The 27,678-nt window shown below is 38.5% G+C and overlaps 1 protein-coding gene and 1 long non-coding RNA gene across 2 annotated transcripts in view; one reads left to right on the top strand and one right to left on the bottom strand.

Moving 5' to 3' along the window:
- Positions 1 to 910: 910 nt before the first annotated feature.
- Positions 911 to 17,810, bottom strand: LOC140595632 (uncharacterized). The gene is made up of 2 exons (XR_011997385.1): positions 17,219 to 17,810; positions 911 to 3,713 (listed from the first exon to the last, which is right to left on the bottom strand). It is a non-coding gene; the product is annotated as an uncharacterized lncRNA (long non-coding RNA).
- The window catches only part of AP4E1 (adaptor related protein complex 4 subunit epsilon 1), a 54,779-nt gene continuing 44,522 nt past the window's right edge, over positions 17,422 to 27,678 (top strand). Inside the window, exons 1-4 of the mRNA XM_025998703.2 lie at positions 17,422 to 17,660; positions 20,303 to 20,374; positions 23,292 to 23,415; positions 27,440 to 27,513. Of these exons, the coding sequence (XP_025854488.1) occupies positions 17,511 to 17,660; positions 20,303 to 20,374; positions 23,292 to 23,415; positions 27,440 to 27,513 (420 nt within the window). The 5' untranslated portion in view covers positions 17,422 to 17,510. The remainder of the gene's footprint in view (positions 17,661 to 20,302; positions 20,375 to 23,291; positions 23,416 to 27,439; positions 27,514 to 27,678) is intronic.

Below are 27,678 nucleotides of genomic sequence, written 5' to 3' on the forward strand. Positions count from 1 at the left end.
TTTAAAAGTTACTGTTATCGTTTTTGTTAGCCAAACCCTTGGAATAGGTCAACAAAGAGTTTTGTTAAGTGCGAGTGTCATAAAATCAGAGATGTTAAAGTAAGCAAGACTTGCAAACTGTGGTTCAGACTCTTTAAGAATGAAGAGACTGAGGCTCTGAGAGGTAAACAGGAGGGACTTCATGGGGGCTGTTCTACTCCCATTCATTTATTTATTGACAGATATTGTTTACTGCATTTCTACTCAGAGCTAGGTTCCAGGGGGGAAGCAAAGATGCACAAGAAGCACAATATCCAGAGGAGAGCCAGACTTGGAAGCAAGTAAAAATGAGTGGAAGAGTGCAGTGGTGGAGCTGTGTAAAGGACCTGCTTGTGCTAGACCCACCAGAGACGCTGGTACCCTGTAAGACAATGTGCTTTAAAAAGCACACAGAATAGGGGCTTCTGGCTGGTGCAGACAGTTAAGTGTCCAACTTTTGGTTTTGGTTCAGGTGTTGCTCTCAGGGTCATGATCTCAGTCAGGGTCATGAGATCGAGTTGCTAATCAATGCTTAGTGCAGAGTGTGCTTAAGAGTTTCTCTCTCTGGGCAGCCCTGGTGGCGCAGCGGTTTAGCGCCGCCTGCAGCCCAGGGCGTGATCCTGGAGACCAGGGATGGAGATCCACGTCGGGCTCCCTGCATGGAGCCTGCTTCTCCCTCTGCCTGTGTCTCTGCTTCTCTCTCTCTCTGTGTGTAAAATCTTAAAAAAAAAAAAAAAAAGAGTTTCTCTCCCTTTCCCTTTGCCCCTCCTATCCACACTGAGGGTGTGTGCTCTCTCTCTCTCTCAAATAAATAAATACATCTTAAAATAAATACAAAAATAAAAAATAAATACATATTTTTAAGAAAGCACACAGAATCAACAAAATGGTATAGCCATACAAAGGAATATTATTTAGATTTAAAAAGGAAGGGAATTCTGACACATACTACAACATAGATAAAACTTGAGGACATCGTTCCAGTCACAAGGGGACAAATGCTGTATGATTCTACTTATATGAGGTATCTAGCCAGATTCACAGAGATAGAAAGTGGAATGGTGGTTGCCAAATGCTGAGGGAGGGGTAGATGGTTAGTTACTGTTTAATGGGGACTAAATTTCAGTTTGGAAAGATGAAAAAGTTCTGATGATGGTTGCACAACAGTGTGAAGGTATTTAATATCACTGGACTGTATGTACACTTAAAACTGGTTAAGATAGTAAATTTTATGTTATAAATTTTTTACCACATAAAAAAAATTACATAGAAGCATCACCTCCCACAAGTCAGAATGGCTAGCATCAAAAAGACAAGAAAAAACCAGTGTTGGTAAGCTTGTGGAGAAAAGAAAACACTCGTGTGCTATTGGTGGGAATGTAAATTGGTGCAGTCACTATGGAAAAGAGTGTGGAGGTTCTTTAAAAATTGAAAATAGAAATACCATATAAACTGGTAAGTCCACTGCTGAGTACCCATTTTATTTCATTTTATTTCTACCCACAGAAAATGAAAACACTAATTTGAAAAGATACATGTACCCCTATGGTTATTGCAGCATTGACAACAGCCAACATATAGAAACAACCTAAGTGTCCATTGACATATGATTGGATAAAGAAGATATAGTATACATGTACAATAAAATATTACTCAGCCATAACAAAGAATGAAATCTTGCCATTCATAACAACATGGATAGACCTAGAGGGTATAAAGCTAAATGAAATAAGTCAGAGAAAGACAAATAGCATGTAATTTCACTTATATGTGGAATCAAAACAAGCAAGCAAACAAACAATAGAAAAACACTCATAAATACAGAGACCAAACTGGTGACTGCCAGAGGTGGGTAGAGGGATGGACAAAATAGGTGAAGGAGATTAAGAGGTACAAACTTCCAGTTATAAAATGAATAAATCATGAGGATGAAAAGTATAGCACAGGGAATATAGTCAATATTGTAATAATAGTAATATTGTAATAACTTTGTATTGTGACAGATGGTAGCTACACTTACCATGGTGAGCATTTGAGTATAGAATTATTGAATCACTATGTTGTACACCTGTAACTAATATAATACTGCATGGCAACTATACTTCAATAAAAAAAAAAAGTTGCGTTGCACACAAAAACGAAAAGTACACAGAAATCAATGAGAATGAACCAAGTATAATTCCACACAATATGACATGGAACTCTCACAATGTTGAGCAAAGAAAACCAGACACAAATAGAGGCAGACCATCTGCTTTCTATATAATGCATGTATTAAGAGTCAGGGTGGTGGTCACCTCTTGGGGAGGCAGAGACAGGACAGCACGGGCTTCCAGGGATCTGGTGATGTTTCTGTTTCTCAATCCAGGAAGGAAAGCTTATTTTGTAAAAATTAATTGCATTGTATACTTATAATTTATCCAGTTTTCTGTATGTATACTAAAACTCAAGTTGTTGCTGTTGTTGACTTATGGGACATAGACAAACTAAAGAAGAATTGGTAGGATAGTAAAGGGACTTCCTTCATAGAAGGAAAGGTTGAATATTTTCAGGGTGGTCAGAGTAGTTTGAAGTCTTCAAATATCTGAAAAAGTGGCATGTGGAAGAGGAAGCCAATTTTGCTTATTATATCCAGAGGGGTAAAACTTGGAAGTGATGGGGAGGGGGTAGAGGAAGACAGAACTCAGGTCATTATAAAAGATGCTTCAATTGCAGGTTAGAATGGGATCTCTCAAGAGATCATACGGTCAAGTGGAATGAGCACTGACTTCCAGGCCAGCTGGAATTGGACATGAACCCTGGTTTTGCCACTTTCTTGGAACTAAGTATGTCACTCTATCGAGTCTCAGTTCCACAACTGTAAATTAGGATTAGTGCTAACTACCTTGATGGGTTACTTTCAGGATTAGTATATACAATATGCCTAGAATAGGTCTTGGCCCATAGGAGGTGCTCAATAAATGGCAGAAATTATTTTCAGTAGAAAATTCAATACAGGAATGAAAAATCAAATTAAATGTAACACATGACATAAATTTCTAAATATCAGTTCCTTTCAACCCCAAGAATCTATGATTCTTTATATCTTTCTTTGTAATTTTCTCAAGGTCATACAGCTTTTAGGTGGTGAGGCCTGCTTTCTCTGAGATGGGTCTACTCTTGTGGGCTGCCTTGGGCAGGGTTGCTAGCAGTAAGTCATTGCCCATCAGGGCCAATTAGATAATCACATCAGCAACAGACTCTGGGGATAGGATCCTGTTCCTTTAAATTCTGAGTATGCTCTGGGAAAGTTCAAAGAGGGGAAAACCTGGGAAGGTTGTTCAAATGGTGAGCTACACACAGAACAAATTACAGCTTGAGGATACCATGGACCTCGGCGTGTGAGGGGGTACATGGAGAATTGTCTTTTAAAAAATAGATTCAAGAAAAAATGTGAAAACAGGCCTAGCCTGTCTCACCATTTTTTCAGGTGTAAATAAGAGATATCACTTTGAAAACTAGTCTCTTCAGTTGTAGGCAAAAGCAGTGTACTCAATCTGCAAAGGCAAGACAAACCTGGGTTGGGCTGAGTTTTCCCAAAGCCTCCTTTTCACCCTGCTTCTTCCCGAAGGAAATGACTTGCTGGAGTGGGGCTTCTCAGATTTACTCGAGGCTCCCTGCTGACCTCTGTTGAATATTTCTGCCTCAGATTTACCCTGGAAACAAGGAGAGCTCCTGTGACAAGAGACCTGAAGAAACAAACACCTAGAAAAAGTCTCTTTGTCTCAGGTATCACACACTCGAGACAGGCTGACCCTTTGAACTTGTGTATTTTCTACAGGCTGCTCAAATGTTATATCTTGGCCCATTCAACTTTTGGTGTGAAATAAAAAGTAAATAGTATGAATTTAGCTCACTATAGCTTTGGCCTTAGCCAAAGGAAAGAAATACCAACAGCTTCCTTTGGCAAGTAGCAACTTATTTTAGCGTTTTCCCTCTTCAGACCAAAGTCCTTGGTAGAAACCAACGTTGCAGTCCAAGCCCACACAAAAACCTCAGATTTTAGTCATATGTCTCACAAGGATATTACATCATTTCTTAGTTTACCAAACGGAAACAATGGCAGGCTCAAAATTACTAACTTGAGGGGAGTGTAATGAAAAGACTATTTACAAAGGTAAACAGGGTTTGGGGGGGAAGCAACAAGGGATAGTATCCTAGGGTGAGTAGCTACAAGCAAAGGAAATGGAGTACAGTAGTTAGTTACAGCAGTGGTTCTCAAATTCTGTACCATCAGAATCTCTTGGAGGGGGACCCCTGGGTGGCTCAGTGGTTGGGCACCTGCCTTTGGCTCAGGTTGTGATCCCAGGATCCAGGATCAAGTCTTGTATCAGGCTCCCTGCGAGAAGCCTGCTTCTTTCTCCCCTTCTCTGCCTCTCCCTCAATCTCTCTCTCTCTCTCATGAATAAATAAATAAATCTTAAAACAAACAAACAAACAAAAAAAGAATCTCTTGGAGGACACAGATTGCAGGGCCTTACCCCAGAGCTTCTGTTTCAGTAGGTTTGAGGCAGTACTAGAGTAACTATTTTTCACATTCCCTGGTGATGGTAATGTTGCTGGTTTGGGGGAAAACTGTGGAGAAGGCAGTTTGACTTGAGCTGTGCCCTCCATAGGGGGTTCAGGCAACCTGAAGAGACCCAGCAGGGAGGATGCTGAACCACCTTCTCTCCAAACCCCTCTGTGGTTCTACTTTAATTAAATTCAACCGGCAGCCAACAGGTGAGGGAGCCCATTGATGTTCAGAAAGCTCAGCCTCCAGAACACGGATCAGATTGGAGAGTGGATCTGAAGGAGTAAATGGAAAATACCTAGCTCTTCAACCCCAAAATATCTTCAAGTACCTCACCATTTTTTTCAAACTATCTTATATTTCTATCGTACTTTCCAGTGTACATAGAACATTCATATACATGATGTAATGATTCTCACAGTAACCCCCTACAGGGTTGGTGGGAATGACATTTCTGCTCATTTATGAATAAGGCAACTGAGGCTCAAAATTGGTGAAGGCTGCACATCTTATAAGAGCTGGGATTTCTTTTTTTTTTATTTTAATATTTTATTCATTTATGAGAGAGAGAGACAGAGAGAGAGAGAGAGAGAGAGAGAGAGAGAGAGAGAAAGGTAGAGGGCCCCTGCACAGTGAGGAGCTGGATGTAGGGCTGAGATCAGGACCTGAGCTGAAAGCAGAACCTTAAGCAACTTAGTGAGCCAGTCAGGCACCCCAAGAGCTGGTATTTCTTCTTCTTCTTTTTTTAAAAAAATATATTTTATTTATTTATTGGAGGGAGAGAGAGAGAGAGAGAGAGAGCGAGTGAGCACAAGCTGGGGGGAAGGGAAGAGGGAGAAACAGTCTCCCTCTGAGCAGGGATCCCAACACCAGGCTCCATCCTAGGACCCTGGGATCACTCCCTGAGCCAAAGGCAGAAGCTCAACCACTGAGCCACCGAGGTGCCCCTTGATTTGGAGGCTTTAAAGAAGACCATAAACTACAGCTCTAAGCCCCTCTATGTTCAGAACGTTTTGAGAAACAGTCACATGAATTAGACATGTTGAGACAGAAGTGTTACCTTTGGTGGGAGTGAGGCCAGAGTGGAGGAGTCACATGTCAGAGCTTACAACCACACTTCCTAATACTCTGCCCTAGACTTCCGGGGAGGCAAGGGTGGGTGTACATGTGTATATTTGGGAATCAGGGTAGGGATGCACTTGTCTGGTGGGCAGGCTACTCCCCGGACAAGGTAGTGAAGGAGCTGAGCATGCGCACTTCCTTCCCCAATGCCCCAAAGTCAGGTAAGTCAGTCCCTCCTTGGAAAGAATTGGGAGAGGATAAGCAGGAAGGCAAATGCTCTTCACAATTCTGAAAAGGTGGAAGTTTCTGTTTTACGGAGCTGGGAGAGGGAGAAAATGGCTTCCTCCAGGAATGATGCCCTTTAAGCATCTCACTCTTATCACTATGTAAGAATAACTGATGTAATTAACTCTGTCATATGATCTAGGTACTGCATTTTTATTTCTTATTTATTTATTTTTAAAGATTCTATTTATCTTTTTAAGACAGACAATGAGAGAGAAAGAGAGAGGAAGCACAAGTGAATAGAGGGGCAGAGGGAGAAGCAGACTCCTGCTGAGTAGAGAGAACCAACATGGGGCTCAATCCCAGGACCCTGGGATCATGACCTGAGCCACCCAGGTGCCCTGGTACTGTATTTTTAAAGACTTGACTCTCATTCTACTACACTAGAATGGCCTCAGGCCTCAATATACTCTCATTTCTTTGGTATGCTACTTTTGTTTCCTTTAACCAAATTCATTTCTGATCCCTTGATCATTTTCTACAATGCTCTGGACCACCGCCTGCTTGAATACTGATAAAGTTCCCATGGTTTCCTTCTGAGAAGATCCTGCTTATCAAATCTAAAGCCTCTCTCTCTTTTGTCCAGGATTGGGTAGACTATTGGGAAAAGTCCTTACAGAGATTTCCTGGGAACTGGAGTTTTAAAACACATGTCTGTGGGAAAATACTCTCCAACTACTGAAGGGGCTCTGTTTTTGCCTCTACTTATTTCTTAAGTTCTTTGGGGAAAAGAAAATATTATAGGTCAAATCTTTTTACAAGTAAGTACCACTGAACTGTTCAAATATGTGGTATGGATTAGAATTTTATTTCATTGACTATAACTTGAATTAGGTTAGATATAAGCTGGGTTGTGGAGGACTCAAATAGTTTTCATTGCAAAGGTACTTGTAGAGGAATTTACCTGGTAAACACCGGATCTCTTCCAGCTAATGTTTTTACCAGACTGATTCAGACTGGGGAGCAGGAGTGGGAAAATGCTGTGGACACAGTCTGCTGGCTAGCAGTCAAGGCAGAGCAAAGAAAACATAGGCAAAGGTCTGTGTGAAATATGAATCTGAGTCACGGAGGGAGAGGAAGAAAATAGCATGTGTCATTCTGAAAAAGCTCTTCTTAGGGCAGTTTCTTTTGGCTGTAATCACTGCCTCTCCCCTGGAGAGAGTCACAGGGCTTCTCTTGGCTCTTCCTGCCACATTTTCAGACTTAAAAGGAAGCCACCTTCAGGCAAATTCCCTCTTCCCCTCAAGAAAATAAAAGGAAATTGAGAGTCTTGGTCTCTGAAGAACTTAGGTCAGGTTTTGAACGAGCTCAGGGCCCTTTCTTCAGGGGTTGGGATTATCTGCAGTTCCAACTGGGGCTTGCTCCTCTGGTGCCCCTTTGAGTATGAGGGTGGAACTGTGTTCTTTAAAGTAGCCTAAATTCCCACAATTGCAGTCCCCAGAACTCTATCCAGTATGTCTCCTTTTCTAGGCCTTGCCTCTCAGTCTGGAGAGTTTCAATTTCTGCTATTTGCAAGCCTTCTCTCTTGAATTTTTTCTCTGGTTGCCCCCTATTTACTGTCATAAAGGTATTAATTTTTCTAAACACGTTCTTTCTCTTTCCATTTCTGCACAAATCTCTAGTCACTAGTTCCAGAAAGATCCAGTAGCAAACTGTCAATAACGGACAAGCATTTCTGAAATTCATTTAACAATTTTACAATTTTATTGAAATATAATTTATATACCATAAAATTCACCCATTGTAAGCATGTAGACAGTGGTTTTTAGTAAATTTACAGTGCTGTGCAACTACTGTTATAATCTAGATTTAAAACATGTCCAAAACCCCATGAAATTCCTTCATGAGTATCTGCAGTCCATCCTCAGTTTCACCTCCAATTTCAAGCTACTACTGATTTGATTTCTGTCTCTGAAGATTTGTCTTTTCTGGTCATATCATAGACATGGAATCATACAATAAGTCAATTTTTATAACTAGCTTCTTTCACCTGGCATAATGTTTTCCAGGTTAATCCATGTTTTAGCATGTATCAGTGCTTCATTCCTTTAGTTTCATTCCAATAGGTGAAAAGTAGTCCATTACATGGACATATGATTTTGTTTATCCACTCATCAAAATGGACATCTGAGTTGATTCCAGCTTTTGGTTATTATGAATAACCAAACTGCTGTGAACACTTATGTACAAGTCTTTGTGTGAACATATATTTTCATTTCTCTTGGGTAAACATCTAGTAGTAGAATTTTTAGATAGTATGGCAAATTTGTTTACCTTTTTAAAAAACTACTTAGCTGTTTGACAATGTGGCTTTTCCATTTTCCGTTCCTTCGAGCAATATGTAAAGGTTTCCCTACATCCTCTTTAACACTTGGTATTGTCTGACCTTTGATTATAGTTCTAGAGGGTGTGTAATGCTATCTTATTGTGGTTTTAATTTGAATTCCCCTAGTGACTAAGAATGTTAACTATCTTTTCAAGTGCCATTCATATATCCTCTTTGGTGAAATGTGCATTTCTTCATTTTTTAATTGGATTGTTACTCTTCTCATTACTAAGTTATGAGTTCTTTGTGTATTTTGGATACAGCTCCTTTACCAGATACATAATTTGTAAACATTTTCTCATGACTACATCTTATCTTTTGAACTTATTAAGAGTTTCATTTAATGCCCAAAAGTTGTCATTTTGATGAAGTCCAATTTATCAGTTTTGTGTGTGTGTATCACACTTGTGATGTCATATTTAAGAACTCTGCATATGAAGGATTTAGCCAATGTTTTCTTCTAGAACCTTTATAGTTTTGCATTTATATTTAGGTCTAAGATCCATTTTGAGGTAATTTTTGGGTATGGTGTGAGGTAAAGGTCTAGAAGTTAACTTTTTTTGTATATGGATATCAAATTGTTCCAGTATCACTTTTTGAAGAGCGTCCTTTATTCCATTGAACTAACTGTCTTGGCTACTTCACTGAAAAACAATTGGCCATAGGGGTGCTTGGGTGGTGCAGTTAGTTAAGCATCTGACTTTTATTTTATTTATTTATTTATTTATTTATTTATTTATTTATTTATTTATTTTAAAAAGATTTTATTTATTTATTCATGAGAGACCCAGAAAAAGAGAGGCGCAGAGACACAGGCAGAGGGAGAAGCAGGTTCCATGCAAGGAGCCTGATGTGGGGACTCGATCCTGGGTCTCCAGGATCACACCCTGGGCTGCAGGCGGCGCTAAACTGCTGCGCCACTGGGGCTGCCCAAGCATCTGACTTTTAGTTTCATAATCTCAAAGTGATGAGATTGAGTCCAGCGTTGGGTTGTAAGCTCAGCATAGAGTCTGCTTAAGTTTCTCTTTCTCTCTACCTCTCCCCACCATGTTCTCTCTCTCTCTAAAAGAACTAAGTCTTAAAAAAAAAATCAATTGACCAGGGAATCCCTGGGTGCCTCGGCAGTTTAACGCCTGGCTTCGGCCCAGGGCATGATCCTGGAGTCCCAGGATCGAGTTCCACATCAGGATCTCTGCATGGAGCCTGCTTCTCCCTCTGCCTGTGTCTCTGCCTCTGTGTGTGTGTGTGTCTCTCATGAATAAATAAATAAAATATTTAAAAAATCAATTGACCATATATATAAGAATTTATTTCTGACTCTCAATTCTCTTCCATTAATATATATATTTCCTGTTTTTACACCAATACCACACTGTCTTGATTATTGTAGTTTATAGTAAGTTTTAAAATTGGCTACTTTAAGTCATTCAGCTTTGTTCTTTTTTTTTTTTTTTTTTTAATTGTTTTGGATAGGGATGCCTAGGTGGCTCAGCGGTTGGCCGCCTGCCTTCAACTCCGGGTGTGGTCCCATGGTCCCGGGAACGAGTCCTATGTCCGGCTCCCTGCATGGAGCCTGCTTCTCCCTCTGCCTGTGTCTCTGCCTTTCTCTCTGTGTCTCTCATGAATAAATAAATAAAATCTTTAAAAAATTGTTTTGAATATTCCACATAAAAATTAGAATCAGCTTACTGTTTATGCCAAAAAGGCTGCTGTAGTTTTTGGATAGAATATATAAATTAGTTTAGGGAGAACTGCAATCTTAACAATATTGATTCTTTCTAATCCATAAAGATGGAATATCTATCTATTCACTTAGATCTACCTATCAATAGAAACAAAAATTGAAAAAATTAAAGGGAGCCACAATAATAGTTTGAGACTTAAATATGTACTTTCCATAATGAATAGAAATCGATAGAAGATTAATAATGAAATAGAGGTCTTGAACAACATTATACACCAGTTAAACTAATAGACATATACAGGACACTTTACCCAACAACAGCAGAATACACATTCTTCCCAAGTGCAGATAAAATAGTCTCTAGGACAGAGTATATATTAGGCCAAACACAAATCTTAATACATTTAAAAAGGTTACACATACATGCAAAGTATTTTTTCTGACCACAATGGAATGAAACTAGAAATCAATAACAGAAGGAAAACTGGAAATATGTAGGAAATTAAACAACATATTGCTAAACAACCAATAAGTCACAGAAGAAATCAGAAAGGAGACTAGAAAATACCTTGAGATAAATAAAAATAAAAGCACAACATACCAAAACTTCTCAGGGGCAGCAAAATAGTCCTATGAGGGAAATTTATAACTGTAACCACATACATTAAAGAATAAAAAGGACTTCAAATCAATAGCCTATTTAAACATAAGGGACTGGGAAAAGAAAACTAAACCCAAAGCTAAAAGAAATAATATACACTTGAGCAGAGATAAGTGCAACAAAGATAGAAAAACAGTAGAGGAAGGGGGAACTGGCTGGCTCAGTTAGTGGAGCATGCAACTCTTGATCTCAGGATTGTGAGTCTGAGCCCCATGTTGGGTGTAGGGATTACTTAAAAGAAAAACAATACAGAAATCAACAAAACTAAAATTTATTCTTCAAAAAGATTAACAAACAAAATCAAATCTTTAGCTAGATTAAGAAAAAAAGAGAGAAGACTCAAATAACTAAAATCAGAAATGAAAAAGGGGGTGTTACAATTGATAACACAGAAATAAAAGGGATTACAGCAGTCCCCCCTTATCTGTGGTTTCCTTTTCTGCAGTTTCAGGTACTTGTGGTCAACCATTGTCCAGAAACAGATGATTCTTCTCAGATATCATCAGAAGGTCAATGGTAGCCTAACACTACATCACAGTGTCTACGTCATTCACCTCATTTCATTTCATTATGTAGGCATTTTATCATTTCACATCTTCACAAGATGAAGAGGGGTGAGTACAGTACCCTTTTTCGAGAGACAGGGAGAGAGATAACATTCACAAAATTTTTATTACAGTATATTGTTTTAATTGTCCAATTTTATTAGTTATTGTGATTAATTTCTTGGTATGCTTAATTTATAAATTAAGTTTAACATAGGTATGTATGTATAGGAAAAAACACAGTATTTGTAGAGTTTGGTACTACCTGTGGTTTGAGGCATCCACTGGGGGCGTTGGAAAGTATCCCCTACAGATAAAGTGGGGACTACTGTGTAATAGATTACTATGAACAATTGTGTGCCAATGAATTGGATAACCCAGAAGAAATGGATATACTCCTAATAACACGCAACTTACCAAAACTGAATCATTAAGAAATAGAAAATTTGAATAGATCTATAATTAGTCGGGAGCCTGAATCCATAATCCAAAACCTCCCAACAAAGAAAAGCCGAGGACCATATGGCCTCACTGGTGAATCTACCAAACATTCAAAGAAGAATGAACACCAATCCTCTTCAAACTCTTCCAAAAAATTGAAGAGGAGAAAACACATCTAAATTCATTCTATGAAGCTAGTGTTTTCCTTATACTAAAGTCAGACAGACACTACAAGAAAATGCCGACCAATATCCCTTATGGACATTGATGCAAAAATCTTTACCAAAATGCTAACAAACAGAATACAATAGCACATTAAAGGGTTATACACCATGATCAAGTGAGATTTATTTCTAGAACGTAAGGATGATTCAATATCCAAAAACCAATCAATGCAAATATATTACATTAACAAAATAAAGAAAACAGCTCATTGAGATTTATAATATAATTATGAATATGCTTGGATTCATGCCTGGCATTTTGCTATTCTCTATATATCACATCTTTTTACTTTTGGTTCTCCTGTTCCTCTTTTATTGTTTTTTGTTATGTTTAATAGCCTCTTTTAATATCATTTTAATTCCTATGTTAATATTTTACTATATATTTTTAGTTATTTTCTAAGTGGTTACTTCACTAAAAATTACAGTATGCATCTTAATATATCACAATTCGCTTCAGATTAATAATAACTGGAATAAAATACAAATCCAGTAAAATATAGAAATTTTGCTCCAATACAGTTCCATTTATAGCTCCTTCATGTGATTATTGTCATATATATTACATCTGTACATGTTCTAAATCCAACAATACAGTGTTATGATTCACTTTATACAATCTTTTGTCCTTTAAAGGAGTTCTTACAAAAATATTATAGTCCTTTATATTTACCACTTCCTGTGTTCTTCATTTTTTTGTATAGTTTGAATTAATGTCTAGTGTCAGTTCCTATTAGCCTGAAGAAATTTCTTTCCCTTTTTTTAATTTTTTATTTTATTTTTCATTTTTTTTAAAACTTTAAAAAAAATTTTTATTCATTTATTTTTGATAGTCACACACACACACACACAGAGAGAGAGAGAGAGAGAGAGGGAGAGGCAGAGACACAGGCAGAGGGAGAAGCAGGCTCCATGCACTGGGAGCCCGACGTGGGATTCGATCCCGGGTCTCCAGGATCGCGCCCTGGGCCAAAGGCAGGCGCCAAACCACTGCGCCACCCAGGGATCCCTCTTTCCCTTTTTATTTTTTTATTTTTTTATTTATTTATGATAGTCACACACAGAGAGAGAGAGAGAGAGAGAGAGGCAGAGACACAGGCTGAGGGAGAAGCAGACTCCATGCACTGGGAGCCCGACGTGGGATTCGATCCCGGGTCTCCAGGATCGTGCCCTGGGCCAAAGGCAGGCGCTAAACCACTGCGCCACCCAGGGATCCCCCCTCTTTCCCTTTTTAAAAAAATAAACTTTATACCCAATGTGGGGCTTGAACTCACAACCCCAAGATCAAGAGTCACATGCTGTAACAACTGAGTCAGCCAACACCCCTGAAGAAATTTCTTTAACATTTCTTCTAAGGTAAGTCTACTAATAACAAATTCTTTGCTTATCTTGAGATGTCTTTATTTCACATTCTTTTTTTAAAAAACAGGAGAAAAGCATACAGATCTATTTAGTATGTTTCATGTAACACAGGAGACTTCATAAGGAAATGAAGTCCCTCACTCTGATTTTTAAAGGTTGATTTTGGGATGCCTGGGTGGCTCAGTGGTTGAGCGTCTGCTTTTGGTTCAGGGCATGATCCTGAAGTCCCAGGATTGAGTCCCACATGGGGCTTGCTGCCGGGAGTCTCCTCCTCCCTCTGCCTGTGTCTCTGCCTCTCTGTGTATCTCATGAATCAGTAAATAAAAGATCTTTTTAAAAAAAAGGTCAATTTTGCTAACTACGTAATTCTTGATTTTTCAGTTCTAAAATTATGATACCAATGCCTTCAGGCTACCATTTTTTCTGATGAGAAGTCAGCTATTAATTGAATTGGTTTTCCCTTTAAAATGACAAATTGTTTTTCTTTTGTTTGGATTTTTTTTTTTTTTTATCAAATAGGAGAAAATTTCAGCCATTATTTAAGTATTCTTACTACCCTACCCTCTTTTCTCGCTTCTTTTGGGACTCTCATTACCTTCATGTTAATATACTTCATGATATCCCACAGATATCTAAGGCTGTTTCTTTTCCCTCATTCTTTTTTCTCTCAGTTTTAAAGACTGAATAATTTCTTTTGATCTTCCTTCAAGCTCACTGCTTATTTCTTCTGCCATCTCAAACTTATTGTAGAACTCCTCTAGTAAATTTTCAACTATTATACTTTTCAACTTCAGAATTTACATTTGGTTCTCTTTTTAAAAATAGATTGCATCTCTTTATTGAGTTATCTATTTGTTAAGTCATCGTTGTCATATATTCTTTTAGTTACTTAAACATGATTTTTTTGAGTTCTTTGAACATATTTATATAATTGCTTTGAAATCTTTGTCTTCTAAATCCAACATGTAGGCCCACTCAGAGACAGTTTATATCAATTGCTTTTCCCCCTGCATATAGGTCATATTTTCCTGCTTTTCTTAAACTCTCATAATTTTGTTGTTGAAAGCTGGACACTTTATGTTTTTATTTTTTAAAGTTTTTATTTAAATTCTAGTTAGCTAACATACAGTGTAGTATTAGTTTCAGGGACACAATTTACTGATTCAACACTTCCATACATCTTGCAGTGCTCATCACAAGTGCCCTGCTTAGTTGCCATAACCTATGTCACCCATTCCCCCACCCCACTCCCCTCTGGTAACCATCAGTTTGTTCTGTATAGTTAAGAGTCTGTTTCTTGGTTTGCCTCTCTCTCCCCACCCTCATCCTCATTTGTTTTGTTTCTTAAATTTCCCATATGAGTGAAATCATACGGTATTTGTCTTTCTTGGCTTAGTATATTCTCTAGCTCTATCCATATCATTGCAAATGGCAAGATTTCATTCTTTTAATGGATGAGTGATATTTCATTGTATACATATACCACATCTTTGTTATCCATTCATCAGTTGATGGACACTTGGGCTGTTTCCTTACTTGGGCTATTGCAGATGTGCTGCTATAAACACTGGGGTGCATATATCCTTTTGTATAAGTGTTTTTGTTTTCTTTTGGTAAATACCTAGTAGTGCAATTGCTGGATCATGGGGTAGTTCTATTTTTTTTTGGGGGGGGGGTAGTTCTATTTTTGAGGACACTCTATACTGTTTTTCAGAGTGACCACACCAGTTTGCATTCCCACCAACAGTGCAGGAGAGTTCCCCTTTCTTCACACCTTTGCCTACGCCTGTTGCTTCTCGTGTTGTTGATTTTAGCTATTCTGACAGGTGTGAGGTGATAGCTCATTGTAGTTTCGCTTTGTATTTCCCTGATGACTAGTGATGTTGATAATCTTTTCATGTGTCTGTTGATCATCTATATGTCTTCTTTGGAAAAATGTTGACTCATGTCTTCTGTCCATTTTTTAATTGGATTATTCATTTTTGGGTGTTGAGTTAGAGAAGTTCCTTATATATTTTAAATATCAACTCTTTATCACATATGTCATTTGCAAATATCTTCTATTTTGTTTTTTTTTGTTTTTTTTTTTTTTAATTTTTATTTATTTATGATAGTCACACAGAGAGAGGGAGAGACACAGGCAGAGGGAGAAGCAGGCTCCATGCACCGGGAGCCCGACGTGGGATTCGATCCCGGGTCTCCAGGATCGCGCCCTGGGCCAAAGGCAGGCGCTAAACCGCTGCGCCACCCAGGGATCCCTATCTTCTATTTTGAAGGTTGCCTTTTAGTTTTATTGTTTCCTTTGCTGTGTAGAAGTTTTTTATTTTGAGGAGTCACAATAGTTTATTTTTGCTTTTGTTTCCCTTGCCTCAGGAGACATAACTAGTAAGAAGTTGCTATAGCTGATATCAAAGAGGTTAACTGCCTGTATTCTCCTCTAGATCTTAATGGTTTCATGTCTCACATTTAAGTCTTTAATCCATTTTTAATTTATTTTGTGTTTGGTGTAAGAAAGTGGTCCAATTCCATTATTTTGCTTGTTGCTGTCCAGTTTTCCCAACACCATTTGTTGAAAAAAATTTTTTTTTCCCCATTGGATATTATTTCCTGCTTTGTCAAAGATTGACCATGCAGCTGTAGGTTCATCTCTGGGTTTTCTATTCTGTTCCATTGATTTATGTGCCTTTTTTTTGTGCTAGTACCATACTGTTTGATCACTACAGCTTTGTAATATAATCTGAAGTCCAGAATTGTCATCCCTCCAAGAAAGGGAGGGATTTTAGGTAAAATTCTGTAGCAAATCTAGTTTCTGATTTCTACCCTTAGTGATAATTGTTGCTGTTTTTTTTTTTTTTTCTTTGTTTAGTAACTTGCCTGGACTAAACCTTTGGATAGCTCTCTTTTTAGAGGTCATCCTGTACCCACACAGCTTAGTGGTCAGCCAGAAATTGATCAAGGTTGCTCAAATGCCCAGAACCAGTAAGACTTCCAATCTCTGCTACTAGATGAATGTGTGGTTTGGAGAGAACTTTCACATTTTAGGCAGTTTTCATGTCTGCCTTTTACTTTCCAACAGGCCTTGTGTCTCCTGCATGTGTGCATGCAGCCTTTGATCAGTTAGGGATGGGTGGAGAGCTACTATCCCTGGCTGTTTCCTGATCTCTCTTTTATTTTTTATTTTTTAAAATATTTATTATTTATTTATCTATTTACGATAGACATAGAGAGAGAGAGAGAGGCAGAGCCACAGGAGGAGGGAGAAGCAGGCTCCATGCAGGCAGCCTGACGCAGGACTCGATCCCAGGACTCCAGGACTGCACGCTGGGCCAAAGGCAAGCGCTAAACCGCTGAGCCACCCAAGATCCCCCTGATCTCTCTTTTAAAATACTGCTGCGTCCTTGATCCATTGCTCACCGTAATCAGGACTGCAACCTCAGGCCAGCAGATACCACTGGGCTTTTCAAGCTTGTCTCCAAAATAACTGAGTTCCCTCCAGCAGTGAAGCTAAAGGAGCATGAATTGCTCCACCCTGACAGTTTACAGCACCAATCAAACTTACAAGGCAGTGGGGCATGGAGAAGCAACCCAGGGAATGACACAGACTCGTCTATTTTTTTTTTTTAATTTAAAAAAATTAGGGATCCCTGGGTGGCGCAGCGGTTTGGCGCCTGCCTTTGGCCCAGGGCGCGATCCTGGAGATCCGGGATCGAATCCCACGTCGGGCTCCCGGTGCATGGAGCCTGCTTCTCCCTCTGCCTGTGTCTCTGCCTCTCTCTCTTTCTCTCTGTGTGACTATCATAAATAAATAAAAATTAAAAAAAAATAATAAAAAAATATTTAAAAAAAAATTTAAAAAAAATTTAAAAATATTTTACTTATTCATGATAGTCACACACAGAGAAAGAGAGAGAGGCAGAGACACAGGCAGAGGGAGAAGCAGGCTCCATGCAGGAGCCCGACGTGGGACTCGATCCGGAGACCCCGGGGTCACGCCCTGGGCGGAGGGCAGACGCTCAACCGCTGAGCCCCCCAGGCATCCTGACTCCCTCTATTTTTACCTGGTGTGTAGTAATGAGTGGACATCAAAGCGTGAGAGGGACCCGCCCCAGCGGCTTCCCCAAGGCGGACCCAGCGTCGTCTGCGCGGCGAGCGGTTTCATCACGCGGAGTCTCGCGCCCTCCGGCGGCCTCTCTCGAGAACGACCCTGTCCTTGTCCGCGCTGGACGCGAATAAAGATTTCTTTTTCAAACAAACAGGAAGTGTCTACGGAGGCCGGGCCGGCGTCTGGGCAGGGGCCGGGCATGAAGGCGGGCGGCGGCCCGATCGCGGGCGGTGGCGGCGGCGGCGGCGATGAGCGACATAGTGGAGAAGACGCTGACGGCGCTGCCGGGACTCTTTTTGCAGAACCAGTCGGTTGGCGGGCCCGCGGGCGTCAAGGCTTCTTTCTCTTCGCGGCTGGGCGGCCTCGTCCGCGGCATCACAGCGCTAACCTCCAAGCACGTACGTGCTCCCGCGGCCGGGAGGTCAGGGGCGCCGGAGGGGGGTGTGGGCGGGGTGGGGAGGCCCTCGCGCTGGGAGGCCTGGCCCCGCCGGAGCTCCGGGGGAGCTTAGGGGCTGCGTTAGGCGTCCAGTCGGTCCGGGCGTCTGTCTGGAAGCGTCAGTTTCCTTCCGGGACCGACAACTGGCAGGCCGAGTTGGCCCTGCCCCTGAGTCATTATTGAGCCTTCTCGTATTTCCTGGAACGTCGACGTGGACAAGTACCCATACGTATTCTATAGGTTGTTTCGAGGATTAGATGGGCCACCAAGCGAGTGAAAACACCAAGTGCCGAGCCAGTGCCAGCTTTGTTTACCTTCTACAAAGTTCCTTTACAGGTCCCTTCACACGCCGGAGCAGACCCTGCCGTCTGAACCTATCGTTCAGCATCCTTGGGGAGCTCGAGGTTCTTAGGTTAGACCAACCGCGGGGGGAGGCAAAGAAAAAGCGTTCATTCTCCCAAAATGTAAAATTTGTTGTCGGCCTCAGGTGGGCGTTGAAAATCAGCACTTGTAATAGAGGGTATTAAGCGTCCGCAGACTTTGGGTAGGTGAACGGGTTGTGCAAGATAAATGTGTTACGTCGTAATTTGTTCAAAATATGCTTATGGGAGAGGTTATGTGTTAGACACTGAGGGAAAAGAATAAAACTTATTTCCTTTTTCCCAAGGAATTGGATGGAGCTTAAGACAGATATAAGCAATATACAATGACAGATAAGTGCCCAGAGAGGAGAAATGACAGAGAAGGATTTCCTTCAAAGTGCCCTGGGGGTTTAAAACATTAAAAAAAAAAAGATTTTATTTATTTATTCATGAGAGACACACAGAGAGAGAGAGGCAGAGACATGGGCAGAGGGAGAAGCAGGCTCCATGGAGATCCCTGGGTGGCGCAGCGGTTTGGTGCCTGCCTTCGGCCCAGGGCACGATACTGGAGACCCAGGATGGAGTCCCGCATTGGGCTCCCTGCATGGAGCCTGCTTCTCCCTCTGCCTGTGTCTCTGCCTCTCTCTCTCTCTCTCTCTCTCTCTCTCTATCTATGTCTATCATGAATAAATAAATAAAATCTTAAAAAAAAAAAAAGAAAAAAAAAAAGAAGAAACAGGCTCCATTCTGGGAGCCCAACGTGGGACTCCATACAGGGACTCCAGGATCACGCCCTGGGCCAAAGGCAGGCGCTGAACGGCTGAGCCACCCGGGCTGCCCTAAAACATTTTTTTTTTTTTTTTAATGTGAAATAAGATGATATGCCACTGGATGCTGTATTTCTGCTTCACATTCAGAAATCATTATTATGGACATACTATTGCTTGTCTCAACGCTTTGTCCTTTACTAATTTTTGTGAGATTCTGAGTGAAATTTAAAAAAAAGAATTATTTTTGATATTAAATTGCAGTTTGAAGCTGTACATAAGATATCTAAATGTGGAAATGTGGCAGTACTTCACTAGTGGTTCTTGATAAGCTACCTAATGGACATCTGCTGATCCAATGTGTAACTTTTTTTTTTTTTTTTTTAAAGATTTTACCCATTTATTCATGAGAGACAGAGAGAGAGAGAGAGAGGCAGAGGCACAGGCAGAGGGAGAAGCAGGCTCCGTGCCGGGAGCAAGATGCAGACTCAATCCAGGACCCCAGGATCACTACCCAAGCCAAAGGCAGATGCTTAACCACTGAGCCACCCAGGCGCCCCTGATTCAATGTGTAATTTAAAGATAGCATTATGTTAGCCAAAAATGAGACCAATATTCAAGTGTGCTAAGGAGGTGAAACACTGTGCAGACAGAAGTGATCACAATGGTGTATTTATTGTGTGTATGAGAGAGATGAGAAGTGAGAGAAAGGATGTAAGGAATAAGGAGAAAATAAGAAGGAAGCATATGGCTCTTATGCTACTTGTTATTCTATGAAAACTTTTTACTTTTATTTGTTTATTAAAATTTTTTATTTTTTTATTATCTCTACACCCAATGTGGGGCTCAAACTTGGAACCATAAGATCAAGAGTTGCATGCTCTACTGACTGAGCCAGCCAGGCGCCCCAGGACTTTTTTTTTTTTATTTTTTAAAGATTACTTATTTATTCATTCATGAGAGACACACAGAGAGAGAGAGAGGCAGAGACACAGGCAGAGGTAGAAGCAGGCTCCGTGCAGGGAGCCTGATGCGGGACTTCATCCCAGATCTTCAGGATTGGGCCCTGGGCTGAAGAGAGCACTAAGCCACTGTGCCACCTGGGCTCCCCAGGACTTTTTACTCTTAAAGAGAAAGTGTGAGAACCTTATCCTGGACCAATTCATGAAAAATTTCTTTTCTTCTTTCTCTCCACCTTTAATTCAAAACAAAACATTTTCTGCTAAACTGTCCTTGAGGGCACAATAATTAAGTGAAGGAAAAAGGCATGATGGATTATTCTTTCCAGGAATGATTGGGAGGGTTTGGAGAAATGCCTTTAGGCCAATGTTAAGCACATAATTTTTATAACTGTCCTTCAAAATAATGTGATTTTTTTTTTTGTCATTGAAAGTATCATATTTTTCCTTTCAAGAAATATTGTTACAGTTTGGAAAGACAGTTATTCATGCATTTAAATACTTTCATTTTTTCAGGAGGAAGAGAAATTAATCCAACAGGAATTGAGTAATCTGAAAGCAACTGTTTCTGCTCCTACTACAACACTGGTAAGTCTGTATAGCTAGTGCCAGCACATTTTATATTTGAAATCTGGTCCACTATGGAGTCTATAGTGGCATCTAATTGATCAGTTACTAAAATCTAATTTGTTATGGTCACAGTCAGTTATGGATGATAGCAAGTCAGACATCAGCTTGAGCTTTTTATTATTGACTGGTGACACTGAAGCAAGACTTGCTTGACTGATGACAATTCAATACCAACGTGATGATAATTACATAAATGTGGCAATACTGATGGGACTCCAGCGCCTTTCTTATTGTTTTAATGTTGTGCACTGGGAAAAATTTACCATATATCATCTGAAGTAATACTTTCAACCCTGAATTATATGTGAACAAGGTAGAAACATGGTTTTCTTACTGTAAAACTATATTGCACAACACCTAAATCGAGTTCCAGTTATTTTAGAACTTGAGTTCCATGTAATTTGATTTTTCAAACAGCATTCATTTAGCAGCTGTTTAATGAGTAGCCGCTCTATGCAGGTCACTGTTTCTACATAGTTAGATTAAGACTTAAATTTTTTTCCTTTTAATTAATTTTCATGTTTCATATAATGAGATTTTGCCAAGCAACATTATTCAGCAAATATTTAGTGAGTACCTCCTGTGTGTACATCACTGTGGGAGTATTTTCCCTCTTCTAATAAAAATATTGGGGTGATCATTTTGCATGAACACATGCTTATGTACATAAATAACACTTTTAAAGTCTAAGAGTGTATATATATCCTTTTATGATCATAGTAATGTGGACAAATGAAGCTCAAAACCTAGCTTAATCTGATATATTTATGTGTATATGTATAGATATGTCTGTGTGTGTATATGTATGAAATCATTGTGATATTTATTCATGATATTTGATAGAAATGTAGCAGAAGTGGTTTCTGTCTTTTTACTTTGTTTTATTTCTATTTTTTATAATTGACATACCTGGAGAAATAAGATAAGTTAGGGAGCCAGAGTTCGGAAGGAAGATTTTATAATCATTATGACCATCCAGCTCTGGACATGCTTTCTTTTTCTTTTTTTTTTTTTTTTGAGAGAGAGAATGAGAGAGAGAGAGAGAGGGCGTGATGGGGTAGAAGGAGAAGAAGAGAATCCCAAGCAAGCTCCACGCTCAGCATGGAGCCCCAGGCAGAGCTTGATTCCATAACCCTGAGATTATGACCTGAGCCAAAATCAAGAGTTGGGCACTTAACCGATTGAGCCACTCAGGTGCCCATCTGGGCATGCTTTATAGTCTGTCCCTGAGGTGGTTGTGTAGAAGTTGTATGACAGTTTGGTAGAGAAATTATAAAAAAAATTTCTGTATTGGGAAATGGACTTCTCTAAGAGAATAATAATGTATGCATGTATAATTTTAATAAAATAGAGCTCATCATGACTTTTGAAAAACTCTGAGATAAAATGTTTGAAAACCAGGATTAGTACTTAATAGATTAGATGAACACTTTCACTCCTAATTGATGTGGAAGCTTTTGAAGAGGGACTTCTAGTATCTTTTAAGCTTGTTTTTTCAGTACTTAGTAGTCTTAATATACTAATGATTTAACTTTTATTACTTTAAACATAAGTGACCTGTATTAAAAATCTTTTTCTCCAAGCTTGATTTTCCTATCGTTTTAAAAAAAAACTCTTCATATTTACATATATAAATATGATATACGTACATAAATATGAATGAAATATTAAATATTATTATCCTTGCTTTAAAATATTTGTTATTTTCCAGGTATTTTGTGTAATATACTAACCTTGATTAATTTTTATATATTAAAATAGGTGTGAGCTTATTTTGAAACACATTTTATTTATAATTTTATTTATGATTAAAACTTATTATAGATATTGAGAATGCAAATATTATACTGAAAACATTTATACAATGCCTTAAACAACTTAATTAGCTTATATTTTAAGTATTGAAAGACCCAGTTAAAAAAATTAAATATTGTTTATATAATAGCTATACCAGAGTTGTTTAAAAAGAATGTCTGTAAAACAGACTATTGCATATTACGTACAACAAAATAATTCTGAAGAAAGTCCGTGTGTAATTTGGTTTTTAAATGTGAAAGTTATTTTCTTTACAAATTATTACCAAGTTGTGGGAATTTTTTTTTTAATATTTTATTTATGAGAGAGAGAGAGAGGGAGAGAGAGAGAGAAGCAGAGATACAGGCAGAGGGAGAAGCAGGCTCCATGCAGGGAGCCCGACGTGGGACTCGATCCCGGGACTCCAGGATCACGCCCTGGGCTGAAGGCAGGCGCTAAACCATTGAGCCACCCAGGGATCCCCGACTTGTGGGAATTTTATGGATGTTTTTATTTGGCAGAGTATATTAAAATGATGTGTTCCATTCTAGAAGCCAAGTCATATTACTATTGGTGAAATTTTGTCTGAGGACCATGTGTCTCACATTATAACCAAATTTACACATTTAGAATTAGACATAGCTACAATTAGGGTGTGCCTGGGTGCCTTAGTCAGTTGAGCATCTGACTGTTGATTTTGGCTCAGGTCATGATGTTGGGGTTGTGAGATTGAGCCTGGTGTTGGGCTCTGAGTCCAGCATCGGGCTCTCCACAGGGAGCCTGCTTCTCTGTCTGCCTATGTCTCTGCCTCTCTCTGTGTCTCTCATGAATAAATGGATAAAATCTTAAAAAAAAAAAAAGTTAAAATAATTTTACTAAAATCAATACTGTTGGTGAGCTAAGTTTTGGAGCAACTTTTATTTATAAAGTTTGACTTCAGGTTATGAATTTATAATATATGTATTGGTTATTTCTTTAGTGCCAGGATTAAGGGATTTCCCCTGTGAAATGATTGCAATATAATTTAAAAAAACAAAACATTCTACTTATTTATGCAATTACTGGTTATTTTGCTTTGCAGAAAATGATGAAGGAATGTATGGTGAGACTTATATATTGTGAAATGCTTGGATATGACGCTTCCTTTGGCTATATACATGCAATCAAGTTGGCACAACAAGGAAACCTTTTAGAAAAAAGAGTAGGTATGTATGTGTTTAAGATTTTTTACTTAATACTGTCCTTAAAGTTCTAGTTACTGTGTGAAATGAGTGGTAGCAGGTATATAGTGTTTTTAGAACAGTGCCTTGTAATTTTCAAAGCTTTAGAAGAGAACACTTCAAAAACTTAAAGCCTATAAGTGAAATCAGTCTTACTGATTCATGGCATTTTAGAGTTATGGAGAAGATTAAAATTTGCCTGATTTTGGGATAGTTAGATGACTATATGTATTTTTCAAAACTCATTAAACTATACACTTAAAAATGAGGAATTTTCTTATGTATAAATTATACCTCAAGAAAGCTGATTTAAAGTTTGTCTCACCTAATCAGTTTAATGATTAAAAATGTTTCTTTATAGAATAAAAACTGAAATTGACTTGAATAATTTAAAAAATACTGTTCTCAGTTTCATAAATGTTAGCTGTGAAGGTTAGAGGTATCTTTGGAAAAATTTTGTCTCTTTAATCAAACTATTAGGAAATGTCCTTTAAATTAAGGACTTAAATCTTTTTCATGTAGGTTTAGCAGTGTATCAGAATCCAAGAAGAAAACACTTCAGAGTAATATAGGAGTATAGCATGTTCTTTATTCAAAGGAGTTGGTAGTGTCATATTTTCAAGGACCAGCATTCTTCACAAATTATATTCACCTGTGCTGTCAGATGCTGGGGTGGGGAAGATTCTGAGACTAGGTGCACCCAGCATTTTATTTTTATTGAAACTCAGTCCTCTCTTCTTCTAGATTTGTTGTGTTCTTCCCTCCAAGGGAAATGTCCTCTGGCATCCTGTCTCTCCTTTTTCATATTCCAAATTAAGTTTTAACTTTTTGGTGATCACTTGGGTGGCTTTTACCGTCTGTCATCTTATGGTGTTGTCTTTTCGTATATTAATGATTTAGCCCTCAAATTAATTCTAAGATCTCTAAAGGCCAGGAAATCTCAAAAACAACAGATGATCAATATCAGATGGTTGGTGCTATAATTTTGTACAGGTGTTGCTATGTTGTACTTCTTAGAATTTAATATAATTTTTTTCATTTTCTTTTTCTTTTTTTTTTTAATATTTTTTTCTTTCTTTCTTTATTTATGATAGTCACACAGAGAGAGAGAGAGGCAGAGACACAGGCAGAGGGAAAAGCAGGCTCCATGCACTGGGAGCCCGACGTGGGTTTTGATCCCGGGTCTCCAGGATTGCGCCCTGGGCCAAAGGCAGGCGCCAAACCACTGCGCCACCCAGGGATCCCAATTTTTTTTCATTTTCTATTTAATTTTATTTTAAAAATATATAAAGTATTACATTGTTTAGAAGTTAAGACCTTATAAAAAGGTATAATCAAAGAAGTCTCACTTTTATCTCTATCCTCTTCCCCTTTTACCCAGGTTGGCCCTTATTCCCATAGGTAATATTTTCATTAGTTTCTGATAAATCTTTCCGTTGTTTCTTTTTTGCAAAACAAGTAAGTGCACCAGTACACACTCAAACACTCTCTTACACAAAAGATAGCATGGCTATATAGATTATTTTACATTTTGTTTTGACATCTTTATTTATACAGTTGCATCATTTTCATTGGATGGGTGGATTGCCCATAGTTTTTCCACCAAGTCTCTATTGATGGACATATGAGTTATTTATTCTTTGCTCTTGTAAATAGTGTTGCAGTGAATAACCTTGTACGTGTTATTGATAGTTATAGCAGCTTATTTTAATAGTGACCTCAGAGTCATTTTTGTTGAGATTTATGACCTTAGGGAAATATTTTATTGCCTTGTAGAGGGACATATGTCTGTAGGTATCAGACATTTTTTATGTGTGCTAATGAGTAGAAGGTTTATTTAAAAAAAATTTTTTTTTTTAAGATAGCATTTAAACTTTCTATATGTATTCACTCTGGTCCTATTGCCTCTTCAACTCCCCTGAGATTTCTGAGACTAGCTTTGGTGCTTTCTCTGTTGGAGATGGCTTCATATTTTTTATATGAATTTTGTTGAAAAGTTACGTTTCAGTACCTATTAAGTCAGGCATGTTAGGTACTTTATCTTGTGAGATAGAATATTGAGGCTCAAAGGTTAAGTCACTTGTCCAAGGTTATACAGTTAATAAATGGTGGAGCCAGAATGTAAACCCAAGTTTCTGTGAGTCAAAGCTTATATTCTTATCCTATATGGCACTCTTTTATATCAAACATATTCCATAATCATAGTCATTATTCTTTGTCTTCTGGAACCTTTTCATTTTTTGAGTCACTAAATATTTTCACATTTCCTGACTGTCAAAATAGTTAGGGTATTCTTTGTAACAGATAGAGGTAAGGTTTTGTTGAGATAGTCTTTGAATTTGTTCATCTTCTCCTACCTTGATATTGGTGACTTGGGTGTGAGTGATAACTTAGCTTATCACATGAGTTCTCCGCAATCTGGTAAGACCTAATCTCTTTAAATGCTGAGGTTTTTCTCATTTCTTTCTTGCCCCTGGTTAATTCTATTTTCTTTCTCATGCTCTGCTCCTCTGATCTTCAGTAAAGATGTTGAAATGGGTTATGCTGCTATTTCTTGGTTTTGAGAATAGGTAGTTTCTAACAGTTTGCCCATGATTTCCAGCCGATACACACATTATCTGGGAAATGATGGGATAGTTTAACATTAGAATTCTAATGAGAGGACTGAAAGAATTGAGAAGAATGGAAAGCAGTAAGGGTGGGAGGCAGGGAATAGGGCCTCCACATAGACTGTGTGGAGAGACAGGACAGCATAGGTATTAAAACATGAGCTAACTTTGACTGGCTGGGTTTGAGTGCTGGCTCCACCATGTAATAGCTATAGATTTTGTGCAGTTACCCTTTTAGGGCCTCATATTCTCTTTGGGATAATAATACTTCATAGAGTTGTGAAGATTGAATGAGGTGAGGCTTGTAATGCACTGTTCCATAGTAATTGTCTAACAAATGTTATCAGTGTGAAGAGTGACAGGAAATGACATGGAGTATCTAGATTCCATATATATATATATATGGCCTTTGTCATAGTATTATTGTATTTCCTCAATTCTAAGATGTACTTTTTTAATGTTTTGATATTGAAATAAAAATATTTACTTAAATCAGTGATTACATATAATGTGGTAGACCGTGTTTCTTCCCTCAACAACTGTTATTCTGTCAATAGTGTATTTTCATATTAAGAAAATAGGGTATTGTTTATGGTTTAAAATGTGATTTACATCATATGGGTTGGTATTAGGTGGCTCATTTCTTTTTTAAGATTTTATTTATTTATTCATGAGAGATACACACATAGAGAGAGGCAAAGACACAGGCAGAGGGAGAAGCAGGCTCCATGCAGGGAGCCTGATGTGGGACTCGATCTCGGGACTCTAGGACCACGCCCTGGGCTGAAGGCAGGCGCTAAACTGCTGAGCCACCCAGGGATCCCTAGGTAATTCATTCAGTTGAATAGTTGCATGTTTGGCTATAAAATAGAAAAAATATATACGTATTTTAAAGATTTCATTTATTCATAGGAGACACAGAGAGAAAGGCAGAGACATAGACAAGGGAGAAGCAGGCTCCCTGTGAGGAACCTGATGTGGGACTTGATCTCAGGACCCTGGGGTCACAACCTGAGCCAAAGGCAGATGCTTAATCACTGAGCCACCCTGGTGCCCAGATAGAAAATATTTTGATTGCTTGTGTAGACATATGCACAGAAGATAGAAGGCATGTATTTCTCATGTCATGTATAGGAGTTCAAGGTGGTACATATAGCCTCTTTTCTGTTTCAGGTATATCCTGTGAAATACATGATTATGACGTATTTCAGGATAAAGCATACCTCCTGAAATCTTCCTTAAGTTTTTGAACCTCATATTTTACAATCTGTCTTTATAGTTATTTATAGCTATTATCTTTGACACTTAAATTTTGGAATGTATTATTGTTTTATTTAATTTATTGGGAAAAGTTCATTTTTGGCAGGTAATAATGAGACTTTTTCCCTCAAATTTTATAGGTTATTTGGCTGTTTCTTTATTTTTACATGAAAGTCATGAACTGCTGCTTCTCCTTGTGAATACAGTTGTAAAGGTACTGTATTATATGTTAGTAAATATGAAAATTATTTCCATAGGCATCTGACATTTTGCCTCAAACATATTGAATCAGATATTGTTGGAAGAAGCCAGGCTTACAGAATGGACTTAGAAAGATCTTTTAGATCAGTTTCTGAGTTTATAAAATGAGGCTAATAAT

Source organism: Vulpes vulpes, chromosome 15, assembly GCF_048418805.1.
Source record: "Vulpes vulpes isolate BD-2025 chromosome 15, VulVul3, whole genome shotgun sequence".
Classification (NCBI taxonomy): Eukaryota; Metazoa; Chordata; class Mammalia; order Carnivora; family Canidae; genus Vulpes; species Vulpes vulpes.